The sequence below is a fragment of the Synchiropus splendidus genome, chromosome 5 (genome assembly GCF_027744825.2).
Source record: "Synchiropus splendidus isolate RoL2022-P1 chromosome 5, RoL_Sspl_1.0, whole genome shotgun sequence".
NCBI classification, from domain to species: Eukaryota; Metazoa; Chordata; class Actinopteri; order Syngnathiformes; family Callionymidae; genus Synchiropus; species Synchiropus splendidus.
In genome coordinates, this window is record NC_071338.1 from 23309694 (window position 1) to 23330950 (window position 21257).

The following is a 21257-nucleotide window of genomic DNA, read 5'->3' on the forward strand; positions in this document are numbered from 1 at the left end:
AAGTAAAGACATGAGCTCGGGTTGCGCTGTTTATCCGCTTCTGTGAAGGAACCTTTGACATTGAAGGATGCTTATGGTGACTCTGAAACATGATATTTCCGTAACCTCCTGTTATTCAGGGGTCCAGGAATCGAAGTGGCCAAGGTCAGTGACATTTTTAAAGGTAGTGTATGGGATTTTTCCTGGGGCAGATTTCACTCTTTAAATCCCCTTTACACCCCAAGTGAAACCAATTAAAACACTCTAACCCTAAACTGAAAAATGTGACCTGACGAAACTATGGGATTGAAAGCCCTCCATCCAATCATATCGACGTCATATCGACATTGAAAAGATTGGATTGCAAAATGTCAGTCAAACTCAAGCAGGCTTTTCAATTGCAAGGTGTCTGGCGCCTTGTTATAATTTTCCTCCACTGTTTTCCACAGACTCTGAAAGTGATTTGCAGACTAAGGCTTTGTCCCATTTCTCACCCTAACACTCGTCTTTGACCTTAACACTCGGTTGTGTGTCCCAATACTCCTAAGACTTGAAAAGATCCCTTCAAACCGAGGGAGCTCCAGCGCTGACTTCAAACGAAGTGGGAATATGAAGTATGGATTCATTTAAAAACAATGTTGGATCGGACAGCAGGGACATTTTAGTAACAAGGACTACTCTGCTTTCTCTCGTACCACACGTTAGACACCCAAGTGGTCTACCGTGTCCGGCAACATGAACAATACATCATGTGTGTATAACAGTACGTTTTTATTTCTTCTTAACAAACAACAGTCGGCTAGCATCCAGTCACACCTCTAACAGATCTATCATCGCAACATAGCGCCGAAGCCGGCTTCATCTGCCCATTTCTCCTCTGTTGGTTCACCAAACCACTTCATAATGGAGGACACGCAAGACCAAACGCTAGTGCTAAGGGCAAGTGTTAGGGTGAGAAATGGGACACAGCCTACCATCCATTGGTCACTTCACTTGCCGATCAAATCTCGCAGGTCACATTTCATTTGTCTAAATTCTGTTGCTGTGTGGACGGCCTCAGAAAAAAAAATATTGCTAAAAGCCTGCCATTTGTATTTTCACTACTAGTATCATTTACTGGTGCGTTGATCACTTGTTCGGACTTATTATGTTGCTAGGTATATTCAAATCCAGAGATTGAGTCATGAAAAAAAGTGAATGAGGAGACGTGGCTTCTCAAATAAGAGGGTTGGACGAATGAAGTCAAACTGTCACTCAAACTGAGAGACTTCTCAAACATGCGGAACACAACAAATGAATGAAGGCATTTCTTTAAAGCATGACTTGCATTGATTTCTGAAACCTTGAAAGACATGAGGTGGAGTACGATTACAAATGTGGTCATGACACAGTTTAACTTTTATCATAAATGCTCTTCCTATGTCCTACTGCATTTTTTAATTGTTCATCAGTTCTGCTCATTTTTTGTTGCTACTTCTTTTATTGGTTTAACTTGTTTTCTTTGTACCTTCTGTTTCTAATAATCCAGATTTGACAGCTTTTATAATTTGGATTAATTATAATAGGTAAGCAAAAAATGTATTTTCTTCTGCAGTCAAAACTACAAAAAAGAAAAAAGAGAAAATAATGAATATTTGTTGAAGGGTAAATAAAAGCAAATAAAATACACAGCTCTCAGTCTTCTGCCATTTACACTTGTGTCACTGGTTTTAAATTAAATTTCATTGTGTTTCCTCAAAAAGGTCCCCCTGCAGAAGTATAATAAAATAATATATAATATTCCCATTCATTTATGTGTCCTGGAAACAAATCAACCCAGGCACTGATCTCTGAGGATCAACAACAATCTTAAAGGGGGGTAAGAAATCAACTAAAATGGGGGGCGAGTCCCAGCAATAAAAACAATATGTATTTTCAAGCATTTTGTGACTCTCCCGTTCAGAGGCGCAAAATATTGAAGGGATGGAATGGAAATTTATACAAATGGCCAGTGCACCTGATTTATCACCGCAGACTGGAGGTAGCAGCAGAGGAAATTGCATCTGAAATTTAATGTCTGCTTAAAAAAAAAAAAAAAAAAAAGGCAAGTGGCAAGTGTAGACTGGGTAGCTCTACGCGAGTGGATCCACACAGCAGCTGCGGGAACAAGAACCAACATTCTGTCGAGTAAAACAGCAGGGAAAACTTTTGAAATTTTAGTATATTGCACTTCTGGATCTCATATATCAGCCACTATAGAACCTTATCAGGATATTACATGAAGGAATACATTCATCTGGAAACCACCGACTGGACTTTTGATGAAGGGTTTGTCTGAAGCAGAAGCCGAGACGACTGACGCTAATCTGACACAAAAGTTGCTGTCAAACCAGCAGCGATATTAGGGTCAGAGGTTTTGGGGTGTTGAGCATCCACACTGTTGGCCATCATGCCAACATTCATGGAAGAAAGAGATGCTTCTTCTTCAGCACTCTAGAAGCAGAATGTGCTGAACAGGACTCTGATTCCCTCAAAATATAACCATTACAGGGAAATTGAAAGGCTTTCCTCAGCTGGTGTAAATAAACTGTGTGTAACTGTGTATACTGTCAACAAAGAAAATAAATATATAATAAATAAATTAAATTGATATCTGAAGTAAAAACCATATAACATTTATTTAACATTTAATTATTCCCAGCAAAATATCTGTTTCAGTTTCTGGAGTGACTTTGAGATGCACAAATGCAATGAACAATTGCAAGTTGTAATGAACAATGACTGGACTGTTAGGTCACCGGCATTAGATCAGTGGTGGAACATATTTCATTGCTGGTGTTGTAGTCTAAAATTATTTTGACCCAAAAGATCAGAAAAAAAAAAATCCATTAGAGCCACTAAGAAAAAACTATTATAATATTCAAAACAAATTATGATGAAAAATGATCAGTGGAAAAATTAGTCAGAAGGATGGAAAAAAAGAATCAGAAAACTTTATTAATCCCAAGGGGAATTATGTCTGTAACATGCTCTGTCCCCAACACATCACAATAAAATAGAAAGAAATTATATTATAGAGTGCAAAAAGCTATACGAAAGAGCTTAGAAACAATGTGCAAGAAAGGACAGAGTGAACAGAAAAAAATGAGCCAAAGAATCCTTCACTCTAGATACTGTAGATACACTGTAGATGTAGACAGTAATATATAGTTATATAAGTTATATAAGTTAAATAATATTTGATGTTTCATTTAAGATTATTTTTGTCTGTCCCGTCTTCTGGCTTCATGTTAGCCACAGGAAAGAACATACATCTTTTGAACTATGAAAACTATGACACTTGCCTGTAAGACTATGCGTCTTAGTAACAAAATGAAGAATCCCAAGGAAGTGGCTGCGTGAGACTTGAATGAGCGTCTCACAGGTGCATCACTGTTGCGTAGAGGTGACTCTAGACAAGTTCCAAGTCGGCTGAGAATCTCATGAGCAACGCAGCTTTCATTTCCAGCTGATGTCGATACCGTGTTTGTCACATCAGTTCTGGCGCTGTATCACCGACACATATCTCCGCGCGCTGCTTCAAAGCTACCGTGGCTCTCCAACAATGATCTTCACTTTGAGCTCAGCGTAACTTTCCAATTAGCTGCCACGTCAGTGTGATTGGGCGGCACAGCCTTGATTGGGCCCGGAGGCCTGTTGACGAACGCTGATAGAAGCTAAAGCAGGCCGGGCTGTAATTGAAAATTATGGGGAGACAAAGTGTGTGTGTGTAGACTCATCTACTGTGGCAACATATTACAATTTGCTATGATGTATACCAGTCAAGCAGTGTCCCGTCTTAGACTTAGATTTGGGGTGTTGTTATGGCTCCAGAAACAACCGTTGTCCTAGAACTACACAACTAACATCCGATTTACGACCTGCTCGACTTACGTCCACGCCAGCGGTTTTTATATTTGTCACACCGCAGCATGTAGCAGCTCTGCAACACGTACGACAGTTATGGCAGCACAGTATCCCAGCATCTCACTCTCACACAGCGTTCTACCACTACAGTAGCACCTATAACCCTTGCGTCGGCCATTTTGAATGGCATTCGATTTACGTCCAATCTGACTTACAGCTGGTTGGTGGGAACCGATCCCGGTCGTAAGTTGGATGTTACTTGTACGTGGGATTTCAAATAAGATAGATTTCACTGACATAAAGAAAATGAAACATGAATCAAACTCAAGCAGGTTTGAGATCCAGTCTGAGTGAGGGCCACTCACGATGGACCTCATTTATCCAGGGAAACAAGAAGTATGCTGAGATGGAGACGAATAAATGGCCTCCATGGGCTGTTGTTGGGGGGGCCACTCTCCACATGACATTGAGGCGAACGTGAACCACAGTGCAAATTCCAGCTCCACATCCCGGCCACAATAGAGTGGTATGAAGTCACAGAACGGGCCGTGTACATTTCCACACATCTAAGTTAGTTGTGATTGATCTTTCCTCTTGCTATTAGATTGCTATTGATGGGCCAGTAGGACAGATGGCCACACCTACAGCCAGGGTCACGCTTCAGAGCCACAAATTCAATCGAAATAATACTACAGTTTTATGATGGAGCTGCGCACGAGGCTTGGAAGCAAGCGGAGAGTTGCAGAGAGTGAACAGGGTAACATTAGGACGGGAGGTTTACAGCCTGTGTTTACGAGTCTGCACTAAAACACTCGGAGCGCGCAGTGAACACTGGGAAACATAACCGGCAAAAACTGCCCAGTATTTGTGCATTCAGTATTGACTAATAATTACATTTCATCAATGCTAATACATGCTTTAACTAGACGCGGAAGTTACGGTTTCTCACCGAAGTCTCATTTGATTAGACCGGAGAAAGAGCGAGAAAAGTGATGGAGAGAAATTGGATGGATGGATAGATGAGCAGATAAAGAGAAAGAGCGAGAGAGTGTGCAACAGCATGGCAGAGGGAGGCAGAATTAAAGAGGCTTTTTTGTGGCGTTTAATATCCATTCATTGGCTGGACTGCTGACACAGTCAGAGCACTGCGCTCAGGATTTATAGCCACATCTAATGGGCATGCCCAGAACCAAAGCACTGCAGTCAGCACATTCTCACTCTGCGCATACACACACTCGAGAAGACAGCCGGATGCACACACATACATCCACCTGGGGTGCAGTGCTGTGGATGTCTAAGTGCATGTATCAGTAAAACCCTCTTGAGGTGTAGAGCCAATACAGCGAGGTGATTGTTGGAGACACACACACACACACACACACATGCATGGACACACTCACCTGCCCAACTGGGGGTCTCCATGAACAGCCAACTGGTCGAAGGGAAGGGACCTTTGACAAGAGGAGACAGGAGGAGAAAAGGTTAGCGATCAAAACATTTCTGTTATGAACAACCAGCAAACCCTCCACGGAGACTACCTTGAACTGCAATATATACATCCATCCTATTGATGGTAAATCACTGCACTCCAACAGGTCAGATCATGGCAGGACACCTTTTCTTGGAAGTAAAATCAGATCCTTTTTCAGACTTCCAGTCACTTTTAACGTTTGTATTTCCGAGGAAACAGCTGGTGATGACTGAGACCAGATGCGTACAGTAAAGGGAAATCTATCAGTGAATGCAGTACTGATGGGAAAAAAAGATTTATAAAAAATCTGGAGTCAATATTGCGATCAATCAACTTCCTATAAAGTATTTTCTCAAGGTAATTTTCTGATCTGAAAAGCAACAGAAATCCTGACTCATGCTGCACAAATGAGTGCAGACAGCGTGCCTCCTCTTCATCCATAAAGAAGTTGACCAGGTGGAGGAAAGGTGTATATACATGTTGATGAGAATGATTGCAGTATTATTGCAGAACTAAAATAATCATACACAGAAAAACTGGAGGCGAGATCCAGCCTGATTTAAAACGTGGTGACTTGCGTCTCTGTGTGGCCAACTCTTAAATGGTTGGTATTAATCTAATCTGAAGCAATAATCCCTTCAGCGAGTGGTGGCAGTGTTGGTGCGTACAGGAGAAACTGAGGATTTAGAACTGAACGCACGTGTTCAAGGCCTACACTTATCCAGTGGATGAGCTTGTGGTGGTGTCAACATGTGTCGTGTCAGTTTTTTAGACTAAACTGAAGACAGAAGCACCAGTCTATTAGTCACATAGACAAACTTGTTTATTCCTTCTTATTAAAGAAAATGAAAGAAATGAAGTGCAATCCTTGGAACAAACTGGCAATTCATTCTGTATTTGGTTTGGTCTCTGTCTTGGTTTCTGTTAGTGATGGGTAGATGAGGTGTCACGGTTCAGAAATTATGTGATGTTTTGTTGAATTAAGACCCATTTGTGCTCTCCTTACATACAAAACTGTGCCTGTCTGTTTCATACAATGTCACTGATCACATGCTTCCATGGTATTGCTGTTCAACTGTATTTCCACCAGGGGGAGCAGCCCAAAGTAAAATGTTTAGATTTAGACTTAGACTTTCTTTATTGTCATTGCACAAAAAAATATCACTATATTATGGCAACGAAATTTCGGTCTGAGGCCTCCGGTTTCCAAAAATATATATACTACTTATATACTTATATAATACTGTATATATATATATATAATACTTGTATACTAAATATAAAGCTATAGCTGTAGCTATTTTCCAACGTTCAGCAAACTGACAGCACCAGGAACAAAACTGTTCCTGAATCAGGAGGTTCTGCATCGGATGCTGCGGAACCGTCTGCCGGCTGGCAGGACGGAGAACAGTGCATACTGGGGATGAGTAGAGTCCGAGATGAAATGACAACAACAAACTCCAAAACCAACGCGCCAATAGTTGAAGAAGTACTGATAATGAAAAGACGATGAAAGGCAGAGGTGTAGGAGCCTTAATGCCTTTCGTTGCTCAAGTCCACACATTTCACTGCAGACAGTAAATCAAATAAAAATAAAAATAAAAGTAAAAGTAAATCAAATAAAAAATAAAAGAGTGCAAGTCTGGTGGCCTCTGTAATTCAGGACACTGTTTCATGAAACCTCATCTACCCTTCACTAGTTTCTGTACGCCCTGGTCTCGGCACTGTTTCGATGACAACAACAGTGAGAGACAAATGAAGCCTGATGGACTTCAATCTTAGTCTGCAGGATACAACAGGTGGAGTAGAGTATTGTTAAAACATCAATAAGCTCAGCATAAAAGGAGAAGCAGTGCTTTATCATTCAACATTAGCCTTCTGAAATATTTTTGATTTAAGTCTGCCTCATGATGAGGGATGCCTGGCCTCTCTCTCCGCGACATCAATGTGAGAACCATAAGCTCAGATTCAGCGGCGGACAGGAGGGATGAAAAGGCAAGTGGAAACGGAGCAATTCCACACCAAATGAGGTATAAGCAGGGCGAGTCAATGGAGTAAAAGGAAGGCAAAAACAGATGACAAGTGAAGACAGAAACGAGACGGAACACAAGAGCGCGTACAACACTAATGAACCCATTCACAGCAGTGATAAAATTCTTTCAGCAAACAAAGCCAACGAGATAATTAGCTGTCAGCAAGAATATACTTTACACATCCCCCCCACCCTCTGACTCGCAGCAATATCACACGCATACACACATAATTTAACAAATATAGACAAAGTGTCCACCGCAGATGCATTTATTCCCTTTAACAAACAGAGCAGCCGGCAGAATGTAGCTGCTGCGGAAATAAAAATGTCTCCACTGATTCACAGCGTTTAAATACGTTGAAAGGAAAATAGATGATTGTGCTGCTGAAGTTGGGGGGTGGCCCGAGGTTTGCTGCAAAACTTTAGAATTTAGGTTAAAAAAAAAAGTTTAAATAAATAATGAGATGAGTAAATAAAGTCACAACAAAATGTGTTTATAATTCAATAGACACATGAGAAGCACATTTGTATTTCTGATTACTAGTGGCGGAAAAGGAAGTACTTTTTTATAGTGATGATACCTAGTAAAAGAGTCAGGAGTCAATAATTGTGTGAGTTGATTTATTTTTTTATTTCTTTATACTTGAAATAGCAAATGTGGCACCTCAAATGACCTGGGTGATGCGTGAACACACTTATTCCCATCATGAACAGAGAGGAAAGAACTGTCTGCTTCACACCATAACAGCCACATCTTCACTCTCCGCAGCTCCACCTCTTCATCGAATCAGCCTGACGAAACTTTGTGTGAGACTGTTTCACGAAAGGCGCTTCTCTCGGTGTGCGTTTATTCATTTGCGTGTCTGTGTCTAGCAGCGCGTCCAGGAGCCCTCGGCAGGTGACTGGGTCTGATTACATTAAGCAGCCAGTAATTTGACCCATGCTTAATCAAATTAACTTTAATACCTCCAATCAAATTACATCAGCCTCCAGTGTCCCATCACACTGAGCCTGAGCTGAGACGGAGGGATGGTGGCAGACAAGGAAGTGAGACCAGGATGTCTGAGTCGGTTGGCAGCAGCAAACAGAACGCTACACACTGTAGAGCAGGGCTTCTTAACCTTTCTGATCTCAGGGTCCAGCTTCTCCAGAACAAATGGGTCCGGGGCCCATTCAAGGAATAGAACTGATCTGTGAGTACTGATTTCTGTTTTCAGAATTATTACATTTTTTTCTGTGTTCAATAACCATACATGTAAACTAACCGAAACCTTGTGAAATGACATGAAACCATGTGGTCAGAGCCAAGATATTTGTCATGGAAAAGTCCAACCAGCAGCAGAAGCAGGTGCAAGTCATGTCCATCGAAAAAAAATACAAAATTGGAAAAACTCAGAATAAAATAAATATATATTTAAAAAAATCATAAATAAACTCTAAATAAGATAGTAAAGTGTAAATGAAAGTATCGCCATAAAATGTTCAAATTAATTTTAAAAAGCATGGAAGCTCCTATGCAGCAAAAGGTGAAGATGAAGAAGATGCTCCACTCAAAGATTTACCTAATCCTTCTTAAAAGTTAGTCAGCACATAAAGTTAGGTGACTTCACAGTGACTTTAAGTGAACACTTGATCAACTGACAACCTCATCATTAATGTGCCAATAACCTCCCCAAATGTTCCCTCACTGAGAGCCATAGAGGAGGAAAGAAAAAAAAAGTCAATAGCTACCATTCAAACCTGCTGCGACAGGAATAGGAACATGACACCAGAGTATAACAGTCCAATAGTTTATAATTCCAAATTTGAAGGACTGGGATGCAAATCTGAAGAGATAACTGGCTATTAAATAGCACTATGAGGAGAAGACTGATGTGTCCATAAAGTCCATATCATGTGGCATTTGGGGTTTTCCCAGTGGCTCATCAAATTTGCCTGTCATAGTCAGGGTTTTTTCAAAACGATTGTGGAACGCCGCCAAGCAAAATGAACCCTGTCGTGCCTTCAAAATTAGAATCATAATTCTAATAATTATTATTTTATTCACTTCATGATTGATTTGTCATTTTGATTTCATGTTACAAATGTCAATTACAATGCATGAATCATTTCTTAAAATATATAGTCTACATCTGTGCACTTTCAAGGACGGGAACAGAAACTTTAAATTGTATTAACTACAAATTACATTTGGAAAATGCACACTGGAGTCTGAGCTTCCTGTCTGTTCCTGAGCAGGGGGGCGCAACAAGGCTGAGAGAAAGGCTTCTAAGGGGGATAAGGATTTTTAAAACCTTCAGAGACCCCACACATGAAGATAAAGTGCGGTGTGCCCCGATAATGTCAGCACAGCACACCACACACATAAAGATTCCGTCCTGGCATCGATCGAGAAGCTCGTCCTCCGAGCCAGAAATCTTTTGAGATCACATGATAACACCAAGTGGAAACATCCCAGCAGAAAACACTAGAGGGAAGTGGAAATGAGTATGGTGGTTTTCGACATCTTTAGGATTATGATCACTAACTGGAACCCAGCCGCTGCTCTCCGAACTTGTTAAATCGCATCTTGACTGACGACATAATGTTTTTGATGGTTTGTGTTTTTCATCAATAATTTTGACTCTCAAGAAGCAGGATCGCCTCGCTGTGAAGCTCGAAAATCACCGATCCTCCACTGAAAAATACACCTATTTTCTCCATCAGAATGTCTGAAGTGGGCATAAATTCCAACTTTTATTTCATAATTTCTCCAGAGATCAGAGCAACTGTGTGAAAACACCGCAATACTGTTGATATTTTTGACAGTTCTAAAAAGTAATGATAACATGTATGTCCTCTCAACACTTTTCAGAAGTTTGCCCAGCAGGTAACGGTGCACCAACACCTCACATAGTCTCCTGACGGGGCAAGACGAATGACTACGCTGGCTGGCACATCTCCGCAACACCTTCACTAAACCCCATGTAGCAAATGTTAATGAGAGCCCCCAAATGCCAGCACACACAGGAGATAGGCCTGTTAAAGATACAGTCACTGATGGATAGCATCACCCGCCACAACACCAAGGAAAACCAGGGTGAAAGCGTAAAACAAAAGACACCTCCATTCATAAGAGAGCACACCAGGTGAGACCTAGAGCGGGAAATCACGCTGGGGTAGGGGCAGGTTGATGGAGTGCTGCGTGAAGACAAGAAAAAGATTCAAAATGTGGAAATGAGACGATAGAGAAGAATAAATGAACAGTGCGGGCATTATGCATATGAAGATCATCTTCAATAGAATGCAGAAAAAGAGAAGAAAAATTGCTGATGGGGAGGTTGTAAATATGAAAAACGACTAACTTTAAAGCCTCCAAAATAAACGACAGGAATGGATTAAATCCAAAGAAAAACATGTCGCTTTTATCCGCTGGGCCAAGTGTGAGTTACTACCCAGAATGCGATACTTTACTTCAAATTTCTGTTGATTTAAGAAAATATAAGACACCATAAAAGGTAACAAGGATGTAAAGCTGCCTCGTAAAAATACATCATGTCATACACAAAATCCCCCCTGGATGGGTGAGGAGTGAAATGGAGGGCGGCTGTCGTTGGCGGTTTGGCCAAGCAAGATTGTGAAAGTTCTTCATTGGACCGTGGTTGTGAAGTGAGAGGTGGCTGTGGCGGGGTGGAGGGGGTGGCTGTAATGATAGGAAGTGCGCTTGGATGATGTCAGCTGTTAATGCTGGAATCACAGCTTCCCCACCAGCAGTCATCTCTGAGATTCCATCTTGCTTAATTGGAAGCTCCGTCACTACAAGCAATGGTGCCCGCCTATGACACTACACCTCCCCTGTATCTCTCTTCCTTCTTGCCCGAGAACGTTTCCGGAAACCATGATGTTTCTGTACAGATTTTTTTTTTCTTCATATTTCTGCTATCGTTCTATAATTACATTTCATTTGCCTGAAGACATCAGGCACATGTACACCACAGAGCCTGACGGGATTCCACAGACTTTCAGTCCGCACTCCTCCCACCACGATGCAAATAGCTCATCGAGCTGATCTAGCTATCCGTGTAGTTTGCCAGATGGCAAATGAGGCTAAACTGCGGGGAAACAATGAGGGATCAGGGGTTTGTCCCTTACTTAAGCGACATTTGATGGCAGTGGTGGAAGAGGAAAATTGGGTTGGCGTTGTACATCACCTTTATAGTGGAATAAAAATCATCAGAAACCCACTGGAGGCCAGGAAGACAGACGACGTCACGTCTGGCGTATCAATAGTTATTTACATGGATGCTGAAACACAGCTTTTGACCTTTTTCAAGACAAGGCTACGCAGTTGTATCTACAAGAGCCAGGGACGGGCAACATCCACACTGCAAATGACATGGTTCTTTACAAGGTAAAAGAGAGTTAGAAGTGTTCGATAAGTTACCTTGGTTTAAGCGTGAGTTTCTTATTCTTTTCTGTCTGTAAGACACAACATTTTGATATTCGGTAAACAGTTGTTAGAATCTGATATTTTACATCTCTGCCCATGTCGATCAAAATAAATCTTGTTTTAAGATGAAGTAACAAACTCAAGTTGCTTAATTCAGGTGTTTATTATTGCACTTATTTCATGACCAGATACAGTTATATCACAACCCATCAAACAGTGATTTACTTCATCAATTCTGGAACTGTTAAAGGCTATAATCTGATCAGAATCATCTTAATGCCAGATATGTTCTGCTATTTTTATCTTAAATGTAGTATATTATATTTATTTTTGGGCTGTTGAAAGTTACATTTCAAGCAATATCAACTTAACTTTTTTGCTCAATTTACAGACTCCTGGCTTCATCTCAATCTCGAAATAATCTTGGTTCATGGACAGATGATTTCACATGTTTGTTCCTGGTGCATATTTACACAGAATGATGATGTGCCTCTTCAGTACAAGTCCTCCTCTGTGAATAACTTGAGTCACAACAATAGTCATGACAACGACAATAACAAGCAGATTATTTACACATCCTGCTGAAAACAAGTTTTCAAGAGGTAAATTGTGAGTTATGTTTTGGCTGGTTTATAGCCAAAATAAATCAAAAGACCTATCACATGCCCCTTTTCTCCAAGTAGCACAGTGCTGGTCAACACTATGAGAGACTCACGTCTGCCAAGTACCATGGTTTTGCTTTGTATAAAATGAGATGCAGACGTGCATGGCGTCATGCATCTCACCACAAATCTTACTACACTATAATATTTATGTTTTGAAGAGCTGATAGAGTGCCACCTACTGAGCTCTGGCAATGCTTCATGAAGCGTCATTATGCCACTGCTTCTGACTTGCCAGTGGACGATGGCAATTTATCATACAATCGTACCAATCGTACCTGATTCGTTTTCACAGGAGAAGTCGATGAATGCCCACATCATTAATGTATTCATATATTCCAACGAACAGCCTCATTGTCTTACATAGTGCTTGAGATGTATCACCACGTAAAAGTAAGACACAGCGAGTCAACCTCCTCCACCTAAACCCATCTGGATCATCCTTCATGAACGATCCTCATTCGGGACGGGAAGCTCAATGGTTATGTTCCTCTTCTTCTTTCACCTGGTGCCTCCGTGTCAGACATTCTCAATTCAACATGTCCCCTCCTTCTTCTATCCAAACCATCCGGCAGACCTAACTATCTCAAACAGCTAGGTCGCTCCAAAACCTCAGCATCTTTAAGGCGCCATCAAACTCTGCTAAGTTTCCAGCCCCTCCTGATGTACCACCTATGAAAACCAAAAGAGAAGATGACAACACTGAATATTGTGTTATTATTGGACGGAACATTAGCTCACATGCTCAGCCCACACCAGAGCAATTTTAATTCGATCTGTCTCTGGGTTGGGTAGCAATGTCCAACAGTAGAATAACAGTGGAGGAGATCAGTCAGAAAAATACGTTGGACCAATTGAATTTCAGTACACTGAAACCAATAATGCAAATATAGAATTGAGTGAATATTTGGATGATCCAAAATGGCAGAAAGGAAATATGCTACATATATTTTTTCGAAATTGTCTTGGTTTAGTGTCATATTCCTTTAATATTGGTGCAATAAATAAATATTAAATGATTCAAGAAAAAAAAAAAAATAATAAAATTAAAAAAATAAAAATAAAAAAATGTACGATTGAGACTAGAAAGAATGAAAGAACATTTAGGCCAAAACCAAAAGCACTCTTTGCACACTTTGCTTCATTTTTTGGACCACATTTATTTATTTCTGCATTTTGGTTTGAAGCGCCACCAACATGTCAGTGGAACATTGGATATATGGAGCATAAAATGATCACATATTGTCTAGAAATCGGATCTGTTGGATTGCAACGCAGAATAGGTGTCGAACAATTACTAAGTGAATCAAATTCCACACATAGAACAAGAAAGTTTGTGATAGCACAGGAGTTACTGTAGATCCTGTCTGTGCATCCAATCTAATGCAGGTAAGAGCGCTATAGCTGTATAGAGACATAGAGCGTCATAAGAAATGAGTGAAGCAAGTGTCAAGTACAAAAGACAAGTCGCAACCGTCAGCGTTAGTGATGAGTAGATGGACTTTCATGACAGATTACTAAACAGTAGATGAAGTTTCATGAATGCCAGTGTGTGAATGGTACTGTCTGCTGTCAAATGTTTGGACTTGTCATTTGTAATAATCATATTTAAACCAAGATCTAGTGGCTTCTGAAAATCATGTGACAAAGTGAAACATGATGTTGTGTAGACAAGAAGAACTAGTGTTCTGTGCACCCCTTCTTTTCACCAGTTAAAAATAGGTGGGATTTTGGGGGTATTTTTGCTGCCTCCTGTTTAATTGCCAAAGGCCCACATATTTTCTCCTTTATGGGAGGGCATTTTTAGAAGCCCAAGAATATGCAGAATAGCTGTTTCGGTCCTCATCCTGGTTTATGTGCCAGGTCCACATAAAAAGCTTGATTGTAGCCGTATACTGCAGTATGCTTGGCTGTGTGTTATGGCCACTGATCTTTATGTGTCTCTGCACAGGAGGAGAAGACCCCAGTCTCAGCAAAATGCCAGCTACACAGGCAATTGTGCTTCCATGCTGTGACTTTCTATACGTGCGCGTGATTGAACTCTCCACCACTACTGCCACCATCACCACCACACCACCAGTTCATCTGCATATATTCTCCCCGGGGATGCATACAATAGGAACACTTAAATGAGGCATGCATAAATGGATGAAGCCGCGGCCGCGTCATACACAAGGCCCCGTGTGGGTTTTTCCTGGGTGCATGTGTTTTATTCGCCTCTCTACATGCCTGCTGGTGGCAGATTGGTAATTGAAAGCAATACGGAGAGGAAGGTAAAGGAAGGCTGGAGAGGGGGATGAAAAGTGAGGGTGAAGTTGTACACGTCAGACGCAATTAACCCCTGGAATAATTCAGGGTTCTGATGCAGTGTAAACACCTGATGGGAAAAAGGGATTGACTGGGATGAAATGAAAGAGTGCAACATGATAACGTAATGAGTCCCACAGTGGGTACATGCCGGAGAGAAAGCTGTATTTCAGGATATGGTAATTGTGTATCTGTGTGTGCTGAAGTGTGGATCTCTATTGAATTTGACTCCACCTCGCTCGCTTTGTAAACATCTGAATGCCTCTATGTCCGATGGGTGAGTGGAAAGCTGCCATCTTTGATACGGTGAACTCTATTTCACGGGTTAGTGCAACAGTGAGCAACGACAGCTTCAAGCTTCTTGACTTTATAAAGTATAGTAAGCAGTGTCCTGCAAATACAGTCTCTCCGCACCGAAGGGGTAAGCTTCAGGGAGATTCCACGGCCAAAGTAAGAATTCAAAAAGCGCCGACTGTGTCCTCATTTTAATAGTAACCATGCAAGAAAAAATATTGCAAATGAGGACAAGGATGGACGACAGTGTGAGTATCCTTTTAAAATATTGATAGCTGGTTTAACATTTGAATCCCCCAATACTGTACAGCAAGCCAAAATGTCCCCAAAGGTTTAGTTAAAATTGAAGAACAAAACAAAAGAGAGTAGTGGATGCAGTGCAGGGAATCATCACGCTATAGAACCACTCAGTTCATTTTCATATTCACTTTTCATGTGACCATGAGTCGACTGAAATGTGGATATAAATAAATGTGGAAATAAGTACATAAAAATAAATAAATACATACATTTAATATAAATGTATATGTACATGTTAAAGAAGAAAAATAAATGCATAAAAAATATTGTATGAAATTATACATATATATATTTTGTATGTATTTCTGCATTTATTTATTCTTGCATTTATTTATTTATTTATTCATCTCTGCGTCAATAAAAAAAATTGTTTATTTTTCCAACAATTTAATACATCAATTATGAATGCAAATTGAGAGAAAAATAGCCAACATGGATTGGGTTTCAAATTGTAAATGGAAATTTATGTACTTTGCCCCAACACATTCTGCAATTTTTACATATTCTATTTTTTTTTTTTAACCCAACCATAGCTGAAATGTTAAACACACTTTTAAATGTGGTGATTATCTGATCAGCCAGGTTAGCCTTACTCATTACAGATAAGCACTTAAAAACTGAGAAAACCTGTAAATCCAATGGTCCAAATCTGATCAAAATATCATCAGTTGTCTTTGAATTGTGTTATGTCAAGACTTTATAGACAAACAATATAACTCAGAACAGGACCATTATCATTTTTTAAAATTCATTTCAGCAAAATTTAATCAAACAAAAAGTGACATTTGACATCTGCCGTCCTCATCTTCTTGATAGTGAGACAGCAAAGGTAAATCCCTTCTTGTAACCACAACACTAAACAACAATCTCTTTAGTTACACTATTCTGCGCGCTATAAACGACTGATCAGTGCGGTCATCACGGTCCAAAAGTGATTTTACAAAGACAACCTTTATCTGTCCACAACTTTAGCTCCACCGCTCCAAAAATAAATACAAGAGTAAATAAGCATTTGCTTCAAAACGGAGCCACTCATCCAGCTGCCGATGTACAGGAGAGAAACAAAACGGTGAGGTGTGGAGATATTTAGCCCATAGAGACATTAATACTCAGCAATGTTTTCAGAGCCTCTACAAGCCTTCCATGAGTGCTGAAAGTGCTGAGCTGAGAATAATCTAAGCTAGCATTATCAGCTTGTGTCAGTGGTAGAGGGAAACAATGCAAGACTAATGGGCGCCTGGTAGAATAAGTCCGTGTGCCCAGTGTGTGTGTGTGGGTGGGTGTGTGTGTTTGTACACCCAACAGTGGTTGTTACATTAACACTAACTCAGACTAAGAAATTCCACACTCCTTCGATTGATTTGTCTTGAGTTTGAGGTCTGCGAAGCATAGCCAGGATGTTGACCAGCAAGCATACGGTCGGCTATAAAGGGAGATCAATGTTGGGGAACCGAAGAATACTTTGAGAGAATCTGCAAGACAAGTCACTCAACGACTCCCCCTGTGTTCACACAACGCGGCCATATCCGGATTAATCATCCTCATCGCTGCGATCAGAGGCTCAGCCGTCCAGTAAAGGGAAAGTTACCGCAAGGGTCACATCCTCCAAAGTGACTGGCATTGTGATTTTGCCGGACACTTGGAAAAGGTACACGACCGCAAAATCCTTTCATTTAAGAATACATTGCCGTTCAAATATACTATTCAATTTATCCAAAGTAAAACACAGGTGATTGTACATGAGTCATACCTGCCACCCCACCTGAGCTGGGACCAAGGCTCCATATTTGCCACCAAATATTTAGCTGTTTGTGTGACATAGTTCAAGATCTAAATTGGTATCGGGATTTTTGCACTGGTTGAAGGTTCATTTTTCACCGACAGTCAGTGATGTGTAGGTGTTGGCCATGCAGGCCGTCTCCCTTCATCATCACAGGTTCACAATTATTACTGGTGAGGCTCATCTATGCAGCCGATCTAGGAAAGGGAAGGGATCGACCGGATCAATGATGCATGAATAAAGCTGTGGGGACCGCTGTACAGGCAGATTTAAGCGGAACACAGTCCCTCTTGATGCATGTTTTCCCAAGCAAGGATGATGAGATTGCATGGTTCATATTCAGAAGCAGACTATTTGGTTTAACACCAGGATTTAACGTCGGGTCTACACCCGGACTAGGTCCCCCCCGACTTCTGTTCAATGTTTCAGGAGTGGACAATTAAATCACCACACTGTATACTGTGACCATCGTCAAGCCGATACACAAGGGAAAAAATACATAAATAAAATTTAATGAAATGATGTGACTTGAATATTATGAAAGGGAAGAGAAGATTTTGAGAAGAAAAATAATAGAAAATTGAAAAATAATGCAAATAACCGAGATTCATCAGGGATCAATTTGCTTTCGGAGGCGACAGATTCAAAATAATGCAATATTTAATATTATTATGTATTATATTTATCGTAACATTAACACGTGGTGAATCACTAGGAATACCTCTTAGAAATGTTATTTATTTATTTATTTATTTGTTGTAGTTTCATTTTATTTTTTGTATGAGTTTTTTTTTTTTTTTGTTATGAGTTAAAGTTTGCAAAAGAAACATGATAGAAACATGAAGTGTGCATGTGAATCACTTCCGGTTTGAACAGATCACGAACTGTCAATCACAGAAACATTAACAATAATAAAGATGATGCAACAATTTAACCGACTCACATTAGTGAGACATAAATCCAGCATTTAAACAAGGAAGTTAGTGTCACGGTGAAACCATGTGACGCCACAAACCCCGACACGGAATGAGCGGCTGTCACTGGGTGCGTTTGAGGTGACCCAGACTGGCATGGCACCGATGGATGGGTGAGCACTTGCTTGGTTACCAGATGCAGGAGGAAACACATTTGACAGTGTTGTCAACATGAAGGGACCCGTGTTGCAGAATATTAAGAATATTTCGTTCCAATTTATTAACCCAAGAGGAGTTTATTGGTGTTTTAGAATATGGCAAAGTCACATTATACAGTTTCAGTGGAGAGATACAGTGACTCAGATGTCAAAGTTAAGATCCAGGCCAGGTCTTTGGAAGTGCTCCTGGGTTATGAGTGAGCGGATCTCAATGACACCTGTAAATGCAGCTGCGTACGGCCGTCAAACCGTCCACGGTGAGTGTGTTTGCTGCTAAAAACCACAAATTCAGCTGCTGCTCCGTCTTTATCATCCAGAGAGCGACGCAGTTTAGGTACGGCTCATACACGTTCCTCCTCCTCACGGACAAAAACACACATCTTTTGAGACAATATTTGGCAGTGGTTTAAAAGCTGCTCTGCAAAGTCCGTAAGCAGCTCTGTTTCAAGCGAGCGCCGCGTGATCGATCCCATGATTCTTTGCGGGTCACATAGAATGTTTTGTGCCGACAGATTCAGAAATGGATGAACATGGTTCTTCCACACTGAAACCATCAGTTAAGTTGAGGTTTCAACACGGTTGACACCTCTTAAACCATGGTTACCATTCGTGGTCGCCAGTAAAACATGCTTGACTCTATGCCATTTCATGTTACATACATTCTATTGAAGGATTCTCAATATAAATTATAAGTAATAGATAAGATGGTGAATATCTTGATGAGCACTATGGGTAAAAATACGACAGAAATTGCTTCATCGCAAGGTATTTATGAAAACTGTTTCAAAATCTATTACTTTTGTAATTGCTCTAACATTTTTAGGGCCTAAATAAGGGCCAAAAGTGGCCCCTGGGCTGTGTTTTGCCCACTGTTCTTTACGTTTTTCCTTCTACTGTACTTGGCTTTTCCCCAAAAAACTAAAGATTTTCTTGAATGTGGCGATGAAATATGCACCTGTGAGAGATAGAGTTTCATATTTACCTGTAAATGAGATTAATTTAGTCGGTAAATCCATGCTGTTAAAACATGCAGTATGTGTGACGGAGCGTGTGTTTGTGTGAGCCTTTAGAGAGCAAAAAAAAATTACAAATACAGGAAGCATGCAAAGGTTTCTGTAGACATCCCTCCCCCTAGACCTTTTTACCCATGTTCACAAACACACACATTGACCCGGGGTGTAAATCAATGCATCGATGTTGTGCATTTGTGTGTGTAAAGGTGCTGTGTGACTGTGATTACACTGTGGTATGAATTGATGTGCTGTGTACGAGAGCGGCTGTTAGCGCGGACAGAGAGCGAGTAGTCTGGCCAGACCGGGAAGATGGACGCAAAGCAATAGCGACCGAATAACCCATTAGGTGGTCAGACGAGACCCTGAGTGTCAGCACGGTGTGTCGCTCCTTTTAGTATCATTGTGTCTCGAGACCTGTGTGTGCGCGCGTCCATGTTGAAGATGGAGAAGGGGCCCTCACTGTGTGACATGATTGCCTCGTATTAAACAGCACATTCTGCTGACAGTTGCAGAAAGAAGCCGAATGGCAATACACACACGCAGAGACACACACACACACACTGTCTCACCCCTCACCCTCCTCCTCTGCTGCTTCTGCTTTATTGATTCTTAAATGACACCAGAGTCACTGTCATGGATCTGCTGTGACCACTCTGCTGCCTGGTATGTTTCATTATGTCTGGGAAAAGGAGGCAGTGAAGAAGGGTTTTTGGAGGAGTCTCACTCTGTAACACTCATGTTAAGTGAAAGAGAGGTAGGATTAAAGGGAAAATTAAGTGTGAGATTTTTCAACTCATGTTCAATAGCTTGTCCTCATCAGCTGAATGGTTGAGTAAGATGGTTCCAACATCTCTCTGGTGGCCACTTCAGCCAACCCTGACTGAAGGATCCGCAGACACTTCCAAGGCCTGATGCAAGACAAAAAAAATGAGAACCTGTGAGGAGCATCAACCTCAGCTTTCCAAAAGCAAGCTGCTTCCCAAAGACCTTGGGAGACTGAAGACACCCGAAACACCCAGGTTTATCTGTCAAATAGCACGGCAAAGAAACACTCATGAGCCATGAGAATAAAGCACATTGGTAAGGAAAGTCGTCTGAAATCTAAGAACCATGGCCAATGAATTGACGTTATTTTAAAAACGTGCAGCCAGAAGCAAGAGCGATGAATTCTTAAGGGGTCTAAACAAAAAACGATGAGTCATCTTTGCTTGTGCTGATCTTGGGTCTGATCAGATTATCATATAAGAGAATCCTTACATCTGAGTGAACTGGTGGTGATAACTGCAAACCGTCGAGGCTGACAATCCAAAACGTAAAACATATTAATGACCAAGGATCTCTCCTGACCTGAACTAAGACCTGGACTGGGAGGTAACCAATGACAGTCAAAGGTTGTGTTGCGGTTGCATTCAGAACAGGGAAATTTGTTATTACACCCCTCGTCCCCAGTGACGTCAACCACTGTAAAATTTCGGATAAAGTCGGATAATCCTCACCTCCACAAGTACGCTGTCCAAGATGGCTTCCCTACAGTGGAAGTTTTAAATCAGAAACCTCTGAGAATCTGAGTTTCCTCTTCATCATTGGCTTCTACTTGCAAGCAGAGCATGTATTTATCCAGAAGTTTGCATCTATTTGGCCATGGTACGCATGAGAATAACTTTTGTTGGCGTCAATATCCCGTTTTCCAACTTTGATACGACTCACTGAATTCGGCTGTGACATCATTCCCTGTTCTGACTTCCCATGCAGCAGACACCAACCAGGTCTTATCTCCAGTTTACGTTTCAAAATAACCAAACAATGAATACAGAACAAACCTCCCAACAACAGTCGTGGATTCTTCACTTTCACGAAAAAGAAACTAGCATCAACTGTTTTCATCAATTATAGATGCACTGGTCACCACAGTACTTCACTCTCACATTAACTGGACAAACAAGTCAGTCCCAGGTGACTGCAAAAAATAAAAA

The 21257-nt window shown here is 40.9% G+C and overlaps 1 protein-coding gene across 8 annotated transcripts in view; it reads right to left on the reverse strand.

Moving 5' to 3' along the window:
* Positions 1 to 21257, reverse strand: part of rbfox3a (RNA binding fox-1 homolog 3a) — a 486434-nt gene that overhangs the window by 251412 nt on the left and 213765 nt on the right. For all 8 annotated transcript variants that reach the window (XM_053866321.1, XM_053866317.1, XM_053866318.1 and 5 more), the window contains one exon: positions 5265 to 5315. In XM_053866321.1, the coding sequence (XP_053722296.1) occupies positions 5265 to 5286 (22 nt within the window). In that variant the 5' untranslated portion in view covers positions 5287 to 5315. The remainder of the gene's footprint in view (positions 1 to 5264; positions 5316 to 21257) is intronic.